At 45.1% G+C, this 20,249-nt stretch overlaps 1 protein-coding gene across 2 annotated transcripts in view; it reads left to right on the forward strand.

Annotated features, from left to right (window-relative positions):
* Positions 1-2,661: 2,661 nt before the first annotated feature.
* CHGA (chromogranin A) overlaps positions 2,662-20,249 on the forward strand; it is a 49,745-nt gene continuing 32,157 nt past the window's right edge. For both annotated transcript variants that reach the window (XM_068254614.1, XM_068254615.1), the window contains exons 1-3: positions 2,662-2,730; positions 2,844-2,957; positions 17,473-17,519. In XM_068254614.1, the coding sequence (XP_068110715.1) occupies positions 2,912-2,957; positions 17,473-17,519 (93 nt within the window). In that variant the 5' untranslated portion in view covers positions 2,662-2,730; positions 2,844-2,911. The remainder of the gene's footprint in view (positions 2,731-2,843; positions 2,958-17,472; positions 17,520-20,249) is intronic.

Here is a 20,249-nt window from a genome sequence, read left to right on the forward strand (position 1 = left end):
GAGACGAAGCATCCTCATGTATTTTACCATATATATCAGTGGGAACATTAGAGAAAACACCTACCCTGCTCTCTGTTTCATTATTTACTGTTCAGATTTCTTCTTAGCAGCCCTGATAAAATCCCCGAATGAGCATTCAGTCTGGCTTTGCTATAATGACTCAGCTATAATGATTCCTGAGCAGAGCCACAAGGGGGCAGGCTTGGGCTTGAAAAGACAGCACAGAAGACAGACTCAGCTGTAATGATTCCTGAGCAAAGCCAGACTGAATGCTCAGTCGGGGATTTTATCAGGGCTGATAACAAGCAAGCTGTGCAGTGAAGGATGAAACAGAGAGCAGGGTAGGTGTTTTCTCTAATGTTCCCACTGATATATATGGTAAAATACATGATGGTGCTTCGTCTCTGGTTCCCTTTAAGGGTACTGCCCTATCAGTGAACAATATGTAATGAATGGTGTATATGTATACTGAAGTTATAAGAGCAAAGTCCCAGGACTTGGAGTCTGATAACCAGGTCCCATTATCCTCTATGGAGTTACCCTATCTTAAAGCCGACCTGAACTAAGAACTTCATCTCTGCTCTAAAAGATAAGCAACACCATAGTAACCTTTAAGAGAAAAAAATGTATTTGTTACAGCTTACAGAACTCCTGCAATAAATCTGCAGTGTGTCTACTTCTTGCTTTCAAGGAAGCTGACAAAGGGTTAACATCCTATGTTTACATATTAGCTGTGTCTGCCGAGGACTGCCGAATATGTGCGCTGACACCAGTGAGATATCAGATTACACTCGTGATTACTTGAAGATGAGGCGGAATAAGACATGCTTTTCTCTCTTAACCTCCTGAGTAGGAAAAAAAGAGGCAGGAGCGGTAATCTGGAGCTCAGCTCGGGGTAGCTAAATACCTGCTTCTGATGGCTCTCCTGAGTCCCGCGCGTGATATTAATACATAATAATAATATGGTAGGACATTAGACTATGACTATGGTAGGATTAGAGTGTGAGCTCCTCTGAGGACAGTCAGTGACATGACTATGGCCTCAATTCATCATTCTCTTTGAGATAACTTTTTCCAGTTTGTTAAATTACCGAATTCGAAGTTTAGCGATTTCTAGTTGTATTCATCAAGGTTTTTCCTCATTCGGTGTGAATTCGATAACAATTCGGTAACCATTCGGTAACGTGTCGATATTTCCATTTTACAGTGGTACTTTAACACAAGGCCGTAAGATTCCCATGGAATTGTGGGTAAAAGGCAGTCCTTTGAGCACTACGTAGCAACATTCTGAATAGGGCTTTACACCTGGACCAGGATTCTGAAAGTGGTTGGGACAATCCCACAATTTGATAGGAGCCTTTTCTAAAAAATTATAGTGCAGCTAGCAAATTAGTTAACCCTGACACTGCTTGTGTTCTCTTACAAGATGATTCAAGAGAAATGCAGATATCCTGTTATAGCAAATAAATCTATTCTCTTACAAATTTATATGGTTGCAGACCTTATTCTTGCCCTTCTGCGCCTTTGAATCACTCTCAGCTGATACATAACCACTTCAAATGGCTCCATCTTCTCTGTCAGCAATGATCTGACAGGAATAACGACAGAGCAGTGAAGGAGATAACTAATCCTAAATGTAACGCTAAACCACGCCCACTTTCTTTTTCATGAATTGCACTTTATTCCGTTTTAGCGAATCGTTACCGAATCGTTACCGAATGTTCGCTAACAGCTGTAGATAACTGATGAATCCTGAAATGAAGTTAACAAATTCGGTATTTTACCAAACTGTTGTTAACAAATTTGCTAAGTGTTGATGAATCGAGGCCTATGTACTCTGTAACGTGCTGCAGAAGATGTCAGTGCTATATAAATACATAATAATAATATGGTAGGACATTAGACTATGACTATGGTAGGATTAGAGTGTGAGCTCCTCTGAGGACAGTCAGTGACATGACTATGTACTCTGTAACGTGCTGCAGAAGATGTCAGTGCTATATAAATACATAATAATAATATGGTAGGACATTAGACTATGACTATGGTAGGATTAGAGTGTGAGCTCCTCTGAGGACAGTCAGTGACATGACTATGTACTCTGTAACGTGCTGCAGAAGATGCCAGTGCTATATAAATACATAATAATAATGTGGTAGGACATTAGACTATGACTATGGTAGGATTAAAGTGTGAGCTTCTGTGAGGACAGTCAGTGACATGACTATGTACTCTGTACAGTGCTGCAGAAGCTGCAGAAGAGGTCAGTGCTACATAAATACATAATAATAATAATAATAATAATAATAATATAGGACATTAGACTATAACTATGGTATGATTAGATTGTGAGCTTCTCTGGGGGAGAGAGAGAGAGTGCATGGGTGATACTGTCTCTATATAAAATGATAATAACAAGATATTATTAATACATGTATAAAAGCACTCATATGTGTTGCAAGCTGGGACATGTAGTGCACCCACCACTTACACCCTCTCTCAGCCTCCTCTTTCCACCAGAGTTTTCCATGATGTCTGGAAGGAGCCCCCTGGGTGATAAGGTACATGTCACCCATACCAAACAGAGAAGCTGTTACCTCTCCCCTCCCCCTCTAGAGTGACAGCAGAAAGGAGGGGGGGTGTATGATGTCACTTCCACCAGCTCTGGCATATATAACCCAGTGCTGCAGTGCTCACTAGGCATCCAGGACAAGCAGGGACGGGTGGCAGGTGCTTATGTTCCTAATCCTATTAAGCAGATGCCACTAATCTGCCCCTCTATGCTGCTCTGCTGCCCGCCCCTTTCTCTCCAGTAACGTTATCCACTTTTCTATTTGCTGCAGGGACTGCATACAGAACAAAGGAGTGATTGCAGCTTTTCCCAGCAGACTGCAGCCAGCCAGCCGTGAGGATGCTCTCCGTAGGGGTCTTGTCGGTTCTCCTGTGTGCGGCACAAGGTAAGTGGCATGGGGGGCGTCAGGCGGTCAGTCCTCTGCAGTCGCTGTCCTTTTAGCACCAAGGACCGCGGCTGTGCTTTCAGCACCGAGGACAGCGGCTGTGCTTTCTGCACCGAGGACAGCGGCTGTGCTTTCAGCACCGAGGACAGCGGCTGTGCTCTCTGCTGCGCTTTCCTTGGGATGACCTGAGCCAGACAAGTCTAAATAGGATTATATGGAGGAGAGTTTACTGAGGTGGGGGGATTGGAGGAAAGTCTGTGCCTGGAGCCAAATCTAGGAATCAGAAAAGACGAGCAGGGAACAAGGTGACCTTCTGCTGAGCTCCTTATTGCAGCCCACCTTGTGCTGAGTGAGGTTCTTATTGCAGCCCACCTTGTGCTGAGTGAGGTCCTTCCTGCAGCCCACCTTGTGCTGACTGAGGTCCTGCCTGCAGCCCATCTTGTGCTGACTGAGGTCCTTCCTGCAGCCCACCTTGTGTTGACTGGGGTCCTTATTGCATCCCGCCTTGTGCAGACTGAGGTCCTGCCTGCAGCCCACCTTGTGCTGACTGAGGTCCTTCCTGCAGCCCACCTTGTGTTGACTGGGGTCCTTATTGCAGCCCACCTTGTGCAGACTGAGGTCCTGCCTGCAGCCCACCTTGTGCTGACTGAGTTCCTGCCTGCAGCCCACCTCGTGCTGACTGAGGTCCTGCCTGCAGTGCAGCCCACCTTGTGCTGACTGAGGTCCTGCTTGCAGCCTACCTTGTGCTGACTGAGGTCCTGCTTGCAACCCCCCTCATGCTGACTGAGGTCCTGCCTGCAACCCACCTTGTGCTGACTGAGGTCCTGCCTGCAGCTCACCTTGTCCTGACCGAGGTCCTGCCTGCAGCTCACCTTGTGCTGACTGAGGTCCGGCCTGCAGCCCACCTTGTGCTGACTGAGGTCCTGCTTGCAGTGCAGCCCACCTTGTGCTGACTGAGGTCCTGCAGGCAGCCCACCTTGTGCTGACTGAGGTCCTGCTTGCAGTGCAGCCCACCTTGTGCTGACTGAGGTCCTGCCTGCAGCCCACCTTGTGCTGACTGAGGTCCTGCTGGCAGGCAGCCCACCTTGGCTGACTGAGGTCTTGCCTGCAGCCCACCTTGTGCTGACTGAGGTCCTGCCTGCAGCCCACCTTGTTCTGAGTGCTGACACCAGATAGATGGGGGGACACTCATACGGTGTTATATCCCTAGATGTGATTCTAGGGGTTTTAACTGTATGTAGTGATTATGAAGATATGCCAGAATAGGTAGAGAAGATGGCATGATCTACACCTACACCAATCTAATTTCTTAGGCCCTATTTATTATATTTTTATTAACCTGTTTTATAACCTGTGTATCTTAGGGCAGAGTTCCCCAACCCTGTTCTCAAGGCCCACCAAGAGTACATGTTTTGCAGGAAACCACAAACATGCACAAGTGGGGTAATTAGTGTCTCAGCAGAGCTGATTAACTACCTCTGTGGCTTTCTACAAAACATGCACTGTTGGTGGGCCTTGAGGACAGGGTTGGGGAACACTGTCTTAGGGGTCTCTGCCCCCCATCCCTCATTCCCAACCAGCCATGCCAGGCCACCATCCTCCAACCCATCATTTTCACTCCAACTTCTCATCACCTACTAGTCTCTCTCATTTCCTATCTACTACCTCCCCCACCACCACTACCACCACCACACACTGTCTGCCTCCTTATCTCTCTCTCATGTCTCTTTCACTCATCTATTATGTACCTGTCTCCTTCTTCTTTCTCTCACTCTGCCCCCCCCCCCACTTTTCTCTCTCTTCCCCCCTTCGTTGTCTCTGCTCACCATTCTCTCTCTGTTGGCCCTTTACTGTCTCTGCTTATTTCGCCCCCTTCTCTCTGGCCCATCCCTTCCATTTGCTGCCCCCATCTCTCACTCTGCTCTCATTTGCTGTCTCTGCCCCCCAGAGGCGTATCTAGAGGGGTGCAGGTATGGATTGTGCCATGGGCGCCACAGCACCATGGGCTCAATGTTTGCTCCTGTGCTGCATCACCATGCCTGCCTCCATGCCTCCCTTTCATTCAGACCTCAGACCCCTGTTGGAGGGTATCGAGGAATGTGGACAGAGAGGGTAGATGATGAGACGACCACTCTTCCGAGCACGCGTTGAAGTACCGTCTCCACTTGGCCTTGTGGGCAGGAAGTTCACAGCTACAAAAGGAATCTTCACTCTCGAGGAGTGATGCCCCTGTTACAGGGTGGTTAACGGCGGTAGTCAGGACCGGTTTACCATAAGGCACTACAGGCACGTGCCTACAGGCACCTGATGATGGAAATTCGTCTCATTCTCCTCCCTGAGCACCTCCCTCACTCTTTCCCTATGCAGAGTCCTGAGGGAAATGTAAATGAGAGGTTACTCACCCTGCTCTCTGCATTCCACTGACCAGATCTCCCTTCAGACATGGGCACCCCTAGCTACCAGTACTTACTACTAAGGTTTCTCTGGCTACCTAATGCTAAGGGGCACCTGTAGCTACCTATGACAGGCAAGGGAAGTACAGGAGAAGTGACAGCTGGGAGTCAGCCAGCACACTTGCAGTGCGGTTCGGCGGGTGTTTGTAGGTTCATGGAGGGGGAAGTCTAGGGTGCCTATAGGCTCCTGTGATGTAAATCCAGGCCTGGCGGAAGTTGCATAGCTGGACGTGACGAATAAAATAATATATCTTAATAAAATGTATAAAAGTAAGTTGGAAGGTTTTACCTTGGAATAAGCAGATCTCCCGTTTTGGAAGTAGAAAAAATAGTTTATTAAGCATTTGTGGACAATGCATTTCACGGCGTAAACCACTGCCTCAGGTCAAATAATTTCACTTAAAAACAAACAGTACACTCAGGACCTCCCTATTCACTATAGTATGATATTCTTTTTGGGGTGCCTCCAGCCATAAGCCTACTTCTGTTTCACTATCCCTCTTCACTCATCTTTCTACCCTCTCCATATATCCAGGTGCATAGTAATAGGGGTTGCAGAAGGGCCCTCCCTCAACTACAGTATTAGCTCTCTATTGGTCCTGTGCTGATAATAATCGCTTCTATAGATACTTTGTATATTGGTGATCATTAACAAACGGTTCCCCATCCCGGTCTTGCACTTCTGACACTGTAGTTGCCATTGGCAGGTTTTGGTGCACCGTATCAATTGTTATGTATAGAGTGCTTGAGGGGGAGGGGGAGGAATTGGGCCCAATGTAAAACTTGCATCGAGGCCCACAGCTCCTTAGCTACGCCACTGCATACATCCTTTTCCCCCTTTGTCTCTCCCCCTCTACTTTTATTGTCCTCTCTAGTAATCATCCATTCCTGGAAGACATTCTAGGTCACTTTCATATCCCCCTCCCACAATATGGTTGCCTATCTTTTTTTGACCTAACTCTGTCCCTATGTATTGTAAGGACATAACATGACATATATGGTGTACAGAATGGCCTGCAATCATTCATTGTCATGTCTTGCTTTATCTTAGCCCCATTGCTCACTTTCGTTCTGGCTACCAAAGCTTATAAGTGGGTAAAATACATTTCTTGATTTATGTTTTTTATATCCTGTTGTATGCCAGAAGAATGCAAAGCAAAGCAAGCAAAGACTTCATGTGATGAATGGAAATCAGCAGCTGAATGTAGGGATATACAGTGATGTGAAAAACGATTTGCCCCCTTCCTGATTTCTTATTCTTTTGCATGTCTGTCACACTTAAATGTTTCTGCTCATCAAAAACCGTTAACTATTAGTCAAAGATAACATGATTGAACACAAAATGCAGTTTTAGATGATGGTTTTTATTATTTAGTGAGAAAAAAAACTCAAAACCTACATGGCCCTGTGTGAAAAAGAAATTGTCCCCTGAACCTAATAACTGGTTGGGCCACCCTTAGCAGCAATAACTGCAATCAAGCATTTGCGATAACTTGCAACGAGTCTCTGGAGGAATTTTGGCCCACTCATCTTTGCAGAATTGTTGTAATTAAGCTTTATTTGAGGGTTTTCTAGCATGAACCGCCTTTTTAAGGTCATGCCACAACATCTCAAAAGGATTCAGGTCAGGACTTTGACTAGGCCACTCCAAAGTCTTCATTTTGTTTTTCTTAAGCCATTCAGAGGTGGAGTTTTTTGTGTTCAATTATGTTATCTTTGACTAATAGTTAACGGTTTTTGATGAGCAGAAACATTTAAGTGTGACAAACATGCAAAAGAATAAGAAATCAGGAAGGGGGCAAATAGTTTTTCACATCACTGAGTATAGCTTCACATGCCCTGAACAGTAAAATAATTGATGCGTAGACGCATAGCAAAGGTTTCAACAAATATTTCTGAAGTAGCTCATCTCTTTGCCCTGGAACCCACTACAAATCGCAAAGCACTACTAATGCAATTACTAGCGTTTTTTATTAGCGTCTTGTAAGCCATTTCTGGCGATTTTGGTAGCGATTTTAAAAGGTGTAAACTTTTTGCCAGCGATTGTGATAGCAAATTTGCAATTAGCGTTTTTAATTCTGATGGGTCCTTTCAAATTATTTACATTTTTTTACAGTTTGCAGTCATTTAAAATCACACACAGATCGCTACGTGTAGCAATTCATGAGCTATTTGTCAGCACTTCAATACTTTACGTTGGAGCGCAAACGCTCCCAATAGGCTGCACGTCCTGCGATTTTGCTAATCGCAATCGCTACTGTGGAATTTTTTACATTTATTTACATTGGCAGAGCGTTTAGGGAAATCGCTAGCGATTTAAAGTGCTCCCTAAATTCTCAAAAAAGCGTTCTAGTGGCTTCCAGCCCTTTCTCCTGCTTTGTCTATCCTAGCTGGGAACTGACAGGGCAATGCAAAAGGGCTGTAAAAGGACATAGGAAATCCTGGTATACCAAAAATCAAATCAAATCAAAAATAAAAATAAAAAAAATCAAAATTAAAATCACAAATCAAAATATCAAAATCAAAAAAATCTAAAATCAAACATCAATCAAAATCAAAAGGTATTGCCAAAGCAAGGGGAAAAGGGGGACATGGAAGGGGGGGAGGTAGGGGGACAATGGCTAAGCAGTCTGTGGCATACCTCTAGCTGTGAAAAATCCAACCAGCAGGAATAAATTACTCACTGCAGAGCTCAGGGCTGCTGCACACCTATAAACGCTAGCGTAATCGCAAACGCTAAGCATTTTTAGAAGTTATTTTTCTAAGCGATTCTAGGCATGTGCCTAGCGAATTTCTAGTTATACCTACCGAGTTTTGGAATGTTTTGGTGTAGCACTTTTTTATTTTTTGTGCAGTAGAGCTGAAAGTAAAACAAAACAAAACTTGGAAAATCGCTCTGCTATAGCGTTTTTTAAAGCGCTTTTTCCACTTTCCTATACTTAACATTGAGGCTGAATCACCTCAGCAATGCTGCAGGACCTACGTTGGGAAAAAGATCAAATCGCTCTGGTGTGATCCAACCCATACAAACACATTAGCCAATCGCTTTTCAAAGCACTAACATTTTTAAAAGCTTGGTGTGCACCAGACCTCTATGGGGATCTAGATAATCATGTAGAGCTGCATCTAGATAATCATGCGCAGGCACAGGGCGCTCCCAGCGACGTACATATGGTGGGAACGCACGCCCAGCCAGGCTGTGCATGCACAGTTGGCCCGGACAGGAGGACTTTCCGGGGCCAATTGCGGATGAACGGGGAGTTGGAGGATGGCGCCGAAGGCCGGAGGGGGCTGGGGGAAGCCCCAGATATGTATGTTTTCTCTTGTAATTGCCATCTCAGGTTCCCTTTAAGGGTCTATAATGGAGCCCATTGAATGGTACAATATTTTCTTTGGATGCGATCATTTGATCAAGTTTGCGGGATAGTAAGTAATCGTAAGGTAATTATCGATTATGCTCATAAACAGGTCGATTAGGGTATTTTCTTTCTTCCGATACGATCCTAAAATGTAACATTCTGATTGTCAAAATTCTGTGTTCCAATCGACCATAGAATCGATTTTCTCCACATCCTGCGCTCCACTGCATGGTTTTCGGCACAATTCTAATGTAAAAATCCGATTGATTGATTGCATCTGAGGAAAGTATTATACTGTTAATGGCCACCTTAAGACTGTGCTTGAACTTGGGTTTAAAATTGTATCATAACAGCTTACTGAGTAGAATAAGGTGGCCATTAATGATACAATCCTCAGGACGATCGATCGTCTGACTCAATTTTAAAATCGAATGGAAGCAATCATTCAGGCCCACTAATGGTAGGAAAGCTGCTAACTGATCAGATCAGATTGATGGAATCGAAATATTTAAGTCAAATACGAATCAGTTCCATTAATCTGATCAAATCCAGTGGCGTATCTTAAGAGGTGCATAGCATCTTTGGTGTTCTCCATACAGACACTAGTTTTTATCTGGGAACATTCTGGGACCTGGTTGCATCTTTTAGGTGTTTGCCATAGACACAGTTTTCTCTATATTTAGCGGCTGGATGGTGTAATGGTTAAGGGCTCTGCCTCTGACGTGGGAGACCTGGGTTCGAATCTTGGCTCTGCCTGTTCAGTAAGCCAGCACCTATTCAGTAGGATACCTTAGGCAAGTCTCCCTAACACTGCTACTGCCTATAGAGCACGTCCTAGTGGCTGCAGCTCTGGCGCTTTGAGTCCGCTAGGAGAAAAGCGCGATATAAATGTTATTTGTCTTGTATATTCACCTCTATTCGAATCGCATAACCTTCGTCCGAACAATGGTTTACAATCAATATTACAATCAAAACGGATGAAGAATCTTCCGGAAAACTGTATCATTAATGGCCATCATTGTAATAGACTTTCAGACAGCTCAGGCCCCTTCGTCAGGACTCAGGCATGCTGTCGGTGTATAGAGACCTCATCTGGCTGAACGGCTGCTATTGTAATCTACTCAATTAATGGTATAATTTAACCCTCCATTCTCCTGCTGCTCGCATAGTCCAGCGCACTCCTGCCCAGTGCTGAAATAGTGACTGGCTGCCTAGATAATGGCACTCTAGATAATAAATCACCAGGGATGGGGGATCAATGAGAAACGCTCCGAGTGGCCAGCAAGAGGAGGTGAAAGGGTTCTCCGGTTGCATTTTCTTCTTAGCTAATTTACTGAAAGCTTAGATCCAACCTTTCTGAGAAACCTAATATTTAAGTCAGCGCATGGGAATCGATGTTACAAAAATAGCTCCTTCTGTACCTGCACTGACTGCCCGTAAAACCAAGGTGAACATGTAGTACAATCCGTCCAAAACACGGTGAAATCTGGTAACGGTGATGCAGTGTATGGGCTGCTACCACCTGACCAGTTGTGTCATTCCCCCCCTCCCTAGATGAATATAACCATTGGTCATGGACGCCTTCTATGCAAATCTCATTTATCAGAGGCAGAATCATTTTTATTTGGCCAAATACATTTGCACTTACAAGGATTTTGACTTTTGCAGTTGCTTAAAGGGATACTTAAAGCAGAAAAAAAATGTGGGGCTTCTACTAGCCCCCTGCAGCTGTCCCGTTCCCTCACAGTCTGGATCGGATCCTTCTGTCCTCCGCCGGCAGGCGTTTTTGGCGACAGGCCCGTCAGGCCTGGCCATGCATCTGCTTCTACGCGTTTCTGCCGCAATAGTAGCATATAGAGGGCGCTATTACGGACAGGAACGCGTAGAAGCAGACGCATGGTCAGGCCTGTCGGGCCTGTCGGGCCTGTCGCCAAAAACGAAAGTAGCTGCCGGCGGAGGACAGGAGGATCTGATCCAGACTGCGACGGCACAGGATGGCTGCAGGGGGCTGGTAGAAGCCCCAAGTGAGTAAAACATTTTTTTTCTGCCTAAGTGTCCCTTTAAAGGATACAAGAGGTGAAATGTGACATGATGAGATAGACATGTGTATGTACAGTGCCTAGCACACAAATAACTAGGCTGCGTTCCTTTTTTTTCTTTCTCTGCCTAAAAGAGTTAAACATCAGGTATGCAAGTGACAGTTTACGTCCGGGTCAGGACTGGGTCAGACTATAGCCGGGCCGTGTGGGACTATAGCGTAACTCTCACTGATCAGGATTTACAACCATAAAACATTGTTTTCTTGCAGAGAATGGCTTTGGAGCGTAAGAAAGAGATAAAAAGGAACAATAGTTAGTAGATTTTAGCTCTGGCATACGTCAATGAATGTATCATTGAGCAGAGACAATGTAACAGTAAAGACATAAAAAGTAGATTAAAAATGAAACCATGGGATATCTATAAAAGTAATTTTTAGGAGGATAGATTAAATATACATTAAATTGTTTATCTCATTGTGTTTCCTTTAATGGACACAGACAATATAATACAAAGACATACAGTATAGATATAACATGACAAGGACAGTAATTTGAGTGAATTGGTTGCAAACAGGGTGAAAAGCAATCATTCTTCAGTTCTATGCTGTAATGCTATCAAGACCTAGTGGTCCCAGCATTGCTGTTTGTGCTGGATTGATTAGAGTGGTTCTGCAGCATGGTTACCACCACCTGAGGGCAGAAGCTGTTCCTGTGATTGTAAGTTTTTGTTGCAACTGACCGGTATCTCACTACTGAAGGCATAAGTTGGAAGGTGGAGTGAGCAGGGGGGAGGGGTCAGAGATCAGGTCAGAGGAAATCTTGGAAAGATGGAGTGAGCAGGGTTAGAGGGGTCACAGGCAATCTTGGTAGCTCTTTTTCTGCACCTGCTAGCATAAATGTCCTACAGGGAATGTAAGCTACAGCAAATTATTATTTCTGCTGATCGAATGATGTGCTGAAGTCTTACCTGCTCATGGTGATGTCCTGGTGTATTTGATGATTGCAGTACAATACCAGACTATTAGAAAAAAGTTGGGATATTTAGGATAGGCTAGGACATCAGCTAAAGGAACACAGAACATTTATATTGCGCTTTTCTCCTGGCGGACTCAAAGCACCAGAGAGAGCAGCAGCCACTAGGACACGCTCTATAGGCAGTAGCAGTGTTAGGGAGACTTGCCTAAGGACTCCTAACTGAATAGGTGATGGCTTACTGAACAGGCAGAGCCGAGATTCAAACTCAGGTCTCCTGTGTCAGAGGCAGAGCCCTTAACCACTATACCATTCCAGCCACTTCCATGTTGCTGTCTCTCATGGCATTACGGTAGGTACTCATTTCTTATCTGAAATGATCACCTGTGATTGCTTTTGTTGCGTGCATGAAAAAAGGGCCCGGCTGAATAACGAAATGGCCCCGGTGGATAATGAAATCTGATAACAATAAACATCGTTGTCAAACTTGGTTAACGATAAATACCGTTGTAAAACAGACGGGAAATAATAACAAAAAGATATTAACGTTAAGAATCGTTACGTAATTCAACAATACAGCTTAACCAAATCCTACTCTCACACAGAACACCCCCCCAGTGGTGCCTAACCCTAACAACCCCCCCAGTGGTGCCTAACCCAACCCCCCCCCAGTGGTGCCTAACCCTAACCACTCCCCCTGGTGGTGCCTAACCCACCCCCCGGTGGTGCCTAACCCTAACCCCCTGATGGTGCCTAACCCTAACCAAACGTGTTGCCTAAAACTAACCGCCGCCCAGGTGGTGTCTAACCCTAACCACTCCCCCTGGTGGTGCCTAACACTAATCACTCCCTCTGCAGAAACACCCTTTTCCACATAGAAACAATAATATCTTTGATAACGTAAAATCTGTACATACAAACAAAATATGACAAAAACTATAACGTTGCAAGCTTCTAAAACAATAACATACTTCAAAAACTTTAATGTTCTAATGTTGTTAATGATATTTATTGCGGCACCCTTTTTTGTGCTTTTTTCGCTAATTGCATTAAAATGTATCGCGGCACAGTTTTCGTCCACCCTCAGCCGGCGCCCTTTTTTTCTGCTACCCTTTTGTCAGTCTGGTATTTGTACTGGGATCTTCCATCTTCTTTTGACTGGACACTTTATCCCTATCTGATGTGGGGAGCCTCCTGCTTCTCCAGTGCCTTAAAAGGACAGTATATGCCACTTGGTCAAACCTGGTGTTTAATAACTGGCCCACACAACTATTTTAGCTTATTAAAGCCTAAAGTCGGGTCATATAATACAGCACGGGTCTGACTGTGCTCTGCATAGCCAGTTGGCATGCAGGAAAAATGTGGATTAGTGGTCACATGACCATGAATTCAGATGGTTAAAAGATAATTTGCAGCTATATTTATTTTCAATTGTATTTGACAGGTGGTTTCTGAGTCTGTGTTGGGAAAGTGGGAGAAGGGGACTTGAAATCTTAAAACTGTTAAGCTTTAGGGTATCACAGTCAGGGGCGTCTCTAGCCATTTTGTCACTCCAGGCGAGAAATCCTGTGGCACCCCCCCCCCCCGTGATTGCCCCCAGTCCCATACCCCGCACCCCTCATGGTGAACACCACTCCTGTAGTGAACCCCCAAGACCCCCGAAAATCATAATGCAGCAGCGTTTCACCAGAAAATGTACTTATTGCGGCATGGGTTCACCAGAAAATAGTTGTTATGCAGCAGAGCGTTTCACCATAAAATATACTTATTGCGGCATGCACTCACACACACCACACACAGTACACACACACACACACACACACACACACACACACACAGTGTACACACACACACACACACACACACACACACACACACACAGTACACACACTGCACACAACATACACACTATACACAGTACACACACACACTATACACACACACACACACACAGTGTACACACACACACACACACACAGTACACACACTGCACACAACATACACACTATACACAGTACACACACACACACACACACACACACACTAGACATGCACAGCACAGTACACACACTATACACACACACACACACACACACACACAGTACACACACTGCACACAACATACACACACACACACACACACACACACAGTACACACACTGCACACAACATACACACTATACACAGTACACACACACACTATACACACACACACACAGTGTACACACACACACACACACAGTACACACACTGCACACAACATACACACTATACACAGTACACACACACACACACACACACACTAGACATGCACAGCACAGTACACACACTATACACACACACACACACACAGTACACACACTGCACACAACATACACACACACACACACACACTGCACACAACATACACACTATACACAGTACACACACACACACACACTTTAGACACGCATAGCACAGTACACACACACACACACACACACACACACACACACACTGCACACAACATACACACACACACAGTACACACACACACACACACACACACACACACACACACACACACACACACACACACACACACACACACACACACACACACACACACACACACACACACACACACACACACACACAGCACACTATACACAGCACACAGTAGACATACACTATAAACATACAGAAATAGGAGGAGTGGAGTGAGACTGAGAATAGCCTGAGATGGAGCAGTTTATCTGTATTGCAGTCCCACATTACACAGAGACTAGTTTCTGGTAATAGGACTGCTGTCCCTGCCAATCTCTTACACAAGTCAGCAAGCAGCCCTCCTGGAGTCTAGGGACTGTCAAAACTTTTCAACCTGTTTAAGACCTTATCTGCACATGCAGTCATTATAACAATGGAGAGAGACCAGACAGATTTTTTCCCACTGACCCTCCAGACGAGTTCTACATCATGCTGTGTATATTTACCAGCTAGCCTGCCCTCTAATTGCACTTTTATCAGCTAGCCTAGTATTTTACATTGCCTTACATCAACAAACCTGAATACAGCAGACACAGGACCAACCCTAAATCATTGAATGAAAGGCGGCCTGGGGGGAAGTCAATGCCTGGCTGCTACACAGTCTCTACATCCACGCAGTTAGCAGTAGCAGAGAGAGAGGGACTGAATTCTCAGGAGTTGGACTCAGGAGCTGATGATGCTGTACTCCTCAGATCCCTGACTAGGATGAGTGCCTTCTCTCACTGACTCATTCATTACTGTGGTTCTTTGAATCATTGAGCTGAAGTCCAGTCAGCCCCGCTGCTGCTGTGTAAACTGACACCTGAGTCAGCTGAGAGGCATTTCTTCTCTCACTACTCAGTGCAGAAGCGCCCTTGCCTCTTCCTGTCGCCTTAGGCGAAAATTTATAGCTGCCTAATGGCTCGGACGCCTCTGATCACAGTGCTACTGGTGCTAAGCCTGTCCCCTCTTGCTGGCTACAGTGGGCATATCCCCACCTCTCCCAGCTCTGCAGGGATAATTAGAATGTTGGGTCACATGTCAGTCATGTAGCACATGGTTCCCTCCAGAACCAGCAATGGGTGGGGGAGGGTGCAGAACTGGCAGTAACACTTGTGCACCTCTGCGGATGAATTTAACTTAGGAACTGGTTTTCTTTTTGTTACTTTCTGGGCAGCATCCAAAAGAATTTCCTTAGTCAGCAGCAAAAATCAGCACATTCTGCAAATGCCCAGCAAAATTCTGTATCTGCAGATGGTTTGAAACAATAGGGAATTCTTCGCTACCAAATTAATGATTTCACAATATTTCTTTCAAATAAGGTTTTGTATTTCTGCAATGAGCAGCGATAAAGACAGGAACATTACATTCTGAGGACAAAACGATTCCATGGAGATCTGCTGTCCTTAAGGGTGCCCTTCCATGTGCTGCAGTAACCCCTCTCATTCCATGTGCAGCCCCCTCTTCCATAGAAAGACAAAGTAGCATAGCTCCCAACTGTCCCTCTTTTGGAGGGACAGTCCCTCTTTGGGAGCCCAGTCCCTCTGTTCCTCTTTCCTCCTCATTTGTCCCTCTTTCAGGACTTTGTCCCTCTTTCTATGTAAATATATATATATTTCTCTACAGTGGCGGCTCCAGGAATTTTTTTTAGGGGGTGCTATGCAGGTGCTGGACTAATTTCCGGGGGAGCTGACGACCTGCGGCGCGCCGCGGCGAAAAAATGGGTGTGGTCATGACCGGATGAGGGCGGGGCTAGCTGTAATTTAAAGTGAACCCAGGGTGAGAGTGATATGGTGGCTGCCATATTTATTTCCTTTTAAACAATTCTAGTTGCCTGGCAGCCCTGCTGATCTATTTGGCTGTAGTAGTGAACTGAATTACACCAGAAACAAGCATGCAGCTAATCTTGTCAGTTCTGACAATATTGTCAGAAACCCCTGACCTGCTACATGCTTGTTCAGGGTCTATGGTTAAAAGAATTAGAGGCAGAGGACCAACACGGCAGCCGGGCAGCTGGTATTACTTAAAAGGAGATAAATATGGCAGCCTCAATATTATTCTCACCTCGGGTTGCCTTTAAAAGTGCAACGCAAAGACAGAGGGCCCAAGTTTTGGTGACCCTTTCCCCAGAAAATTCACATAATTTTGCAGGTTTTCTCAAGAAAATACACGTAATGTGAGCAGATTTGAACAAAAAACACGTTCAATAACCCCAATATGCACAATCGGTAGCAGATATGACCCCAATATGCACAATCGGTAGCAGAAATGACCCCAATATGCACAATCGGTAGCAGAAATGACCCCAATATGCACAATCGGTAGCAGAAATGACCCCAATATGCACAATCCGTAGCAGGTATGACCCCAATATGCACAATCCGTAGCAGATATGACCCCAATATGCACAATCCGTAGCAGATATGACCCCAATATGCACAATCCTTCCTCAGCAGTTTTGACCACAATCAGCATCACCTGAAAAAGAAAAGAAAAACCCATTTACTCACCTACAGCCAGAAGACCTTCTTTCCCGACCTCCTGTCTCGACCTCCTTGTGGCGCGCAGCGCCCGCGCGCCCACGATCCTCTTCCTTCCCGACGTCACGAGACTTCCTGCCTGCATGCTGAAAGCAGGGCTACGGGAAAATGGCCGCCCGAAGCCCTGCACTGCAGACTCGAAGTCTGCAGAACAGGGCTTCGGGCGGCCATCTTACCGTAGCCCTGCCTGCTGCTCCGTGCTGCCGCTGTGTGAACTGACTTGGTGTCTTTTAGACGCCTGAAGTCAGTTCACTCCAGGGGGTGCTTTGGGGGTGCTTGGACAATTCTAGGGGGTGCTTGAGCACCCCCTTCCACCCCCCTGGTGCCGCCCCTGTTTTTCTACTAAAAAATGTGTTTGATTGACTCTAAACTTTATTCCCATCCTTTAAATTGATATATTACAAATTTTAAAATGTTAATATGAAGGAAAATGAACCAGGATAGAAAGGACCAGTGTGGTTTGAATTATAAAACAACATATTTTTCTTATGAAATCTTTATGGTATGCATAACTAGGGGTGTGATGGGACCGTGATCAGGGGTGTGGCAGGGGTGTGGCAGGGGTGGGGCTTAAGTGTCCCACTTTCTCATCTCAAAAGTCTGGAGGTATGAAGTGGTGTTATAATTATGTTATTTTTCTGTTTCAGTTTTGGCCCTGCCGGTATCCAGCCTAGAAAGTGAAGATGACACTAAGGTAAGGAGTTGTTTTGGCTTATTTCTTTTACGCTGGACTTTTCGTTAGCGTTTGTGATGTATTAACCTCCCTGGCGTTTAATTATCTCGGGATTTTTTTTTCCTGTAACTTGCCAAAATGTGTCAAGCAGGGGTCTAGTATACCGTGCAGGAGAGTATTGGCGTGTAAGCAGGGCAATACCGTTCACAGCATGTTTTGTATTGACGTGTATATCCGCCATTACCACTAGGGTGGTTAATGCGCTTGTTGCTCAGAGTGAAATGCAGCGCAAAGAGGTGTAACCAGGAATCATCAGAGTAGATAGGAAAACCTTGTGTGGTTTCCTCACTTTGCAATACACATTTTGCAGCACAATCAACCATCCGACTCAATACATTTTTTTGTTCAGGGGCACCAAGGTGAAATAAAATGATTAAAAACAATTTAACAATAGAGGAGATAAAGGTAAACTTACCTCCACTCTGGGAAACAGAACTCAATGGTGAGGTTAAGAACTGCAATTTTATTGATCCAAATGAACAAAGCATTCATAAATTGCAACACGTTTCTCAAGGACAGGTTCCCGCTTCTTCAGGCAAGTAAAGAGAGTCAAATCTCCAATAAGCCTTAGTAGAGTCTAGAACCCCAGTCTCTAGTGGATCAATAAAATTACAGTTCTTAAAGCGGAACTGTCGCAAAAATCTTAAAATTAAAAACACATACAATTAAGAAGTTCTTTTTCTCCCAGAGTAAAATGAGCCATAAATTACTTTTCTCCTATGCTGCTGGCACTTACAGTGAGTATTAGAAATCTGAGATTACATACTGACAGGTTTTGGGTTCATCCATCTCTTCATTGGGGATTCTCAGCATGACCTTCATTCTTTATAAAGACATTCCCTGAAAACATTTATACAAAAATGCTGGCCAGCCTCCCTGCTCGCTGCACACTATTTTGGCAGTTGGACAGAGCAACCGCTATTCACTAAGTGCTTTTAAAAATAAAGAAAACCCTGATAACCCTCATAAGAAGATGGGCTAGTCCACAATCTGTCAGATTTCTACTACCTACTGTAAGTGACAGCAACATAGCAGAAAAGTAATTTATGGCTCATTTTACTTTGGAAGAAATGTTCTTCTTATTTGTATATGTTTACATGTATTTACAATTTTAAGATTTTCGTGAACAAGGTCCTTTAACTCCACCAAAGATCTCAACTGTCCCTTTTTCGGAGGCACTGTGTAACGATTGTGGAATTCTCTCCGTGATCAGCGCACAATACGTGCGCTGACACTGCGGAAATCCTCCACAAGCGAATAATTTGAGGGAACCCAGCAAAAGGTGCAATGCACTTGTAGAGGGAAATTCCTGTCGACAGGTGGAGCTGTGGAGTGCAGAGGAACAGCTCCTCTGCCCTGCCACAGACGCCAGACAGGAATTGTACGAAGGGAAGAAACGCAGGGCAAGATAGCCCTGAGAGAGAGAGAGATCAAAGCGACAGAGGGTATGTGTGTCCACCAAACTAGTCGCCACACTGCGACGATGAACACACAACCATGAAGATAAAGTGAGAAGGCAATCGCCAGAGATGGCGATTGCTAACAGCTACCCAAGACCGAATAAGCACAGATGAGGAATGCATGTATGTCCACCAATCTAGCCGCCAACCTGCGAAGGTGGACACACAACAGAAGAAACCAAGTGAGAACGCAATCGCAAGAGAAGCGATTGCGGAAGAGAATGAGCACAGGGACAGAATGTATGTATGTGCCCCAATCTAGTTGCCAACCCGCGACGGTGCACATACAACAGCAGATATGAAGTAGGAACGCAATCGCGAGAGCGGCGATTGCCAGAGGTGACACAAGGCTACAGCAAGGCAGAGCACAAGAGTAGCAAAGGCACAGCAAAACATACAATGAGAAGATAAGGAAAATAACAAACGCTAACTAAACGCGAACACCGCACTCATTCGCAACAGTGCACGCGTTTATGCGCGGTCCCCGCGTGTTAAGCACAACAGAGACAAGCACGCCTAACTAACCACCGACAGACAAACATGAAACAGAGGACGCGAGCTCTTGCTTAACGGTTACCTCACCGAGCCTCCAGCAAGCATTCGTAGCAGACAAGACAGATACACGAAAACAGGAATAAGTGAGAGGTACGATCCACTGTTCTTTCCGCCAGAGCGAGTGCGATCCAAGTATAGAAACAAAGCGAGTTGGATCCACTGCTCTTTCTGCCAGAGCAAGTGCGATCCAAAGTACAGCAAGAGAGATGGAGATCAGACGGATCCACAGCACTAGCGCTAGGCGAGTGTGATCCAGGCAAGACAGATCAGAAGAGATAGCTGGTAGCAACCGCTGCTCCAGCTATACTCCAAGAACAAAGATCAGAATGATTTCCTGTCGACCACCGCTGGGACAGGACAATGGCAACAGACAAACAAAACAGATATGCAATCCTAACTGCACTAGGGAACCTGCCTAGTGCAGTCCCAGGAATTACTCTAAGCTAATCTTTAAACAATGACAAGGCTGACACTCCAGGAGTGTTTCACAGGACTAACCCTTATGACCAGCCCAGGTCTGTGATATCACATGGTATATATAGAGCAAGCCTACAAAGGATGTGGCTAGGCAATCTGCATGACAAACGTATGCAAATTCCTCAGCAGCAAGCTGCAAAACTGACAAAAGGTCTCTCTTCCAGAGACCTGCAGAATGCAGACCTGAACAGTGGTCAAA

This window comes from Hyperolius riggenbachi, chromosome 9 (genome assembly GCF_040937935.1).
Source record: "Hyperolius riggenbachi isolate aHypRig1 chromosome 9, aHypRig1.pri, whole genome shotgun sequence".
In the NCBI taxonomy this organism is placed as follows: domain Eukaryota; kingdom Metazoa; phylum Chordata; class Amphibia; order Anura; family Hyperoliidae; genus Hyperolius; species Hyperolius riggenbachi.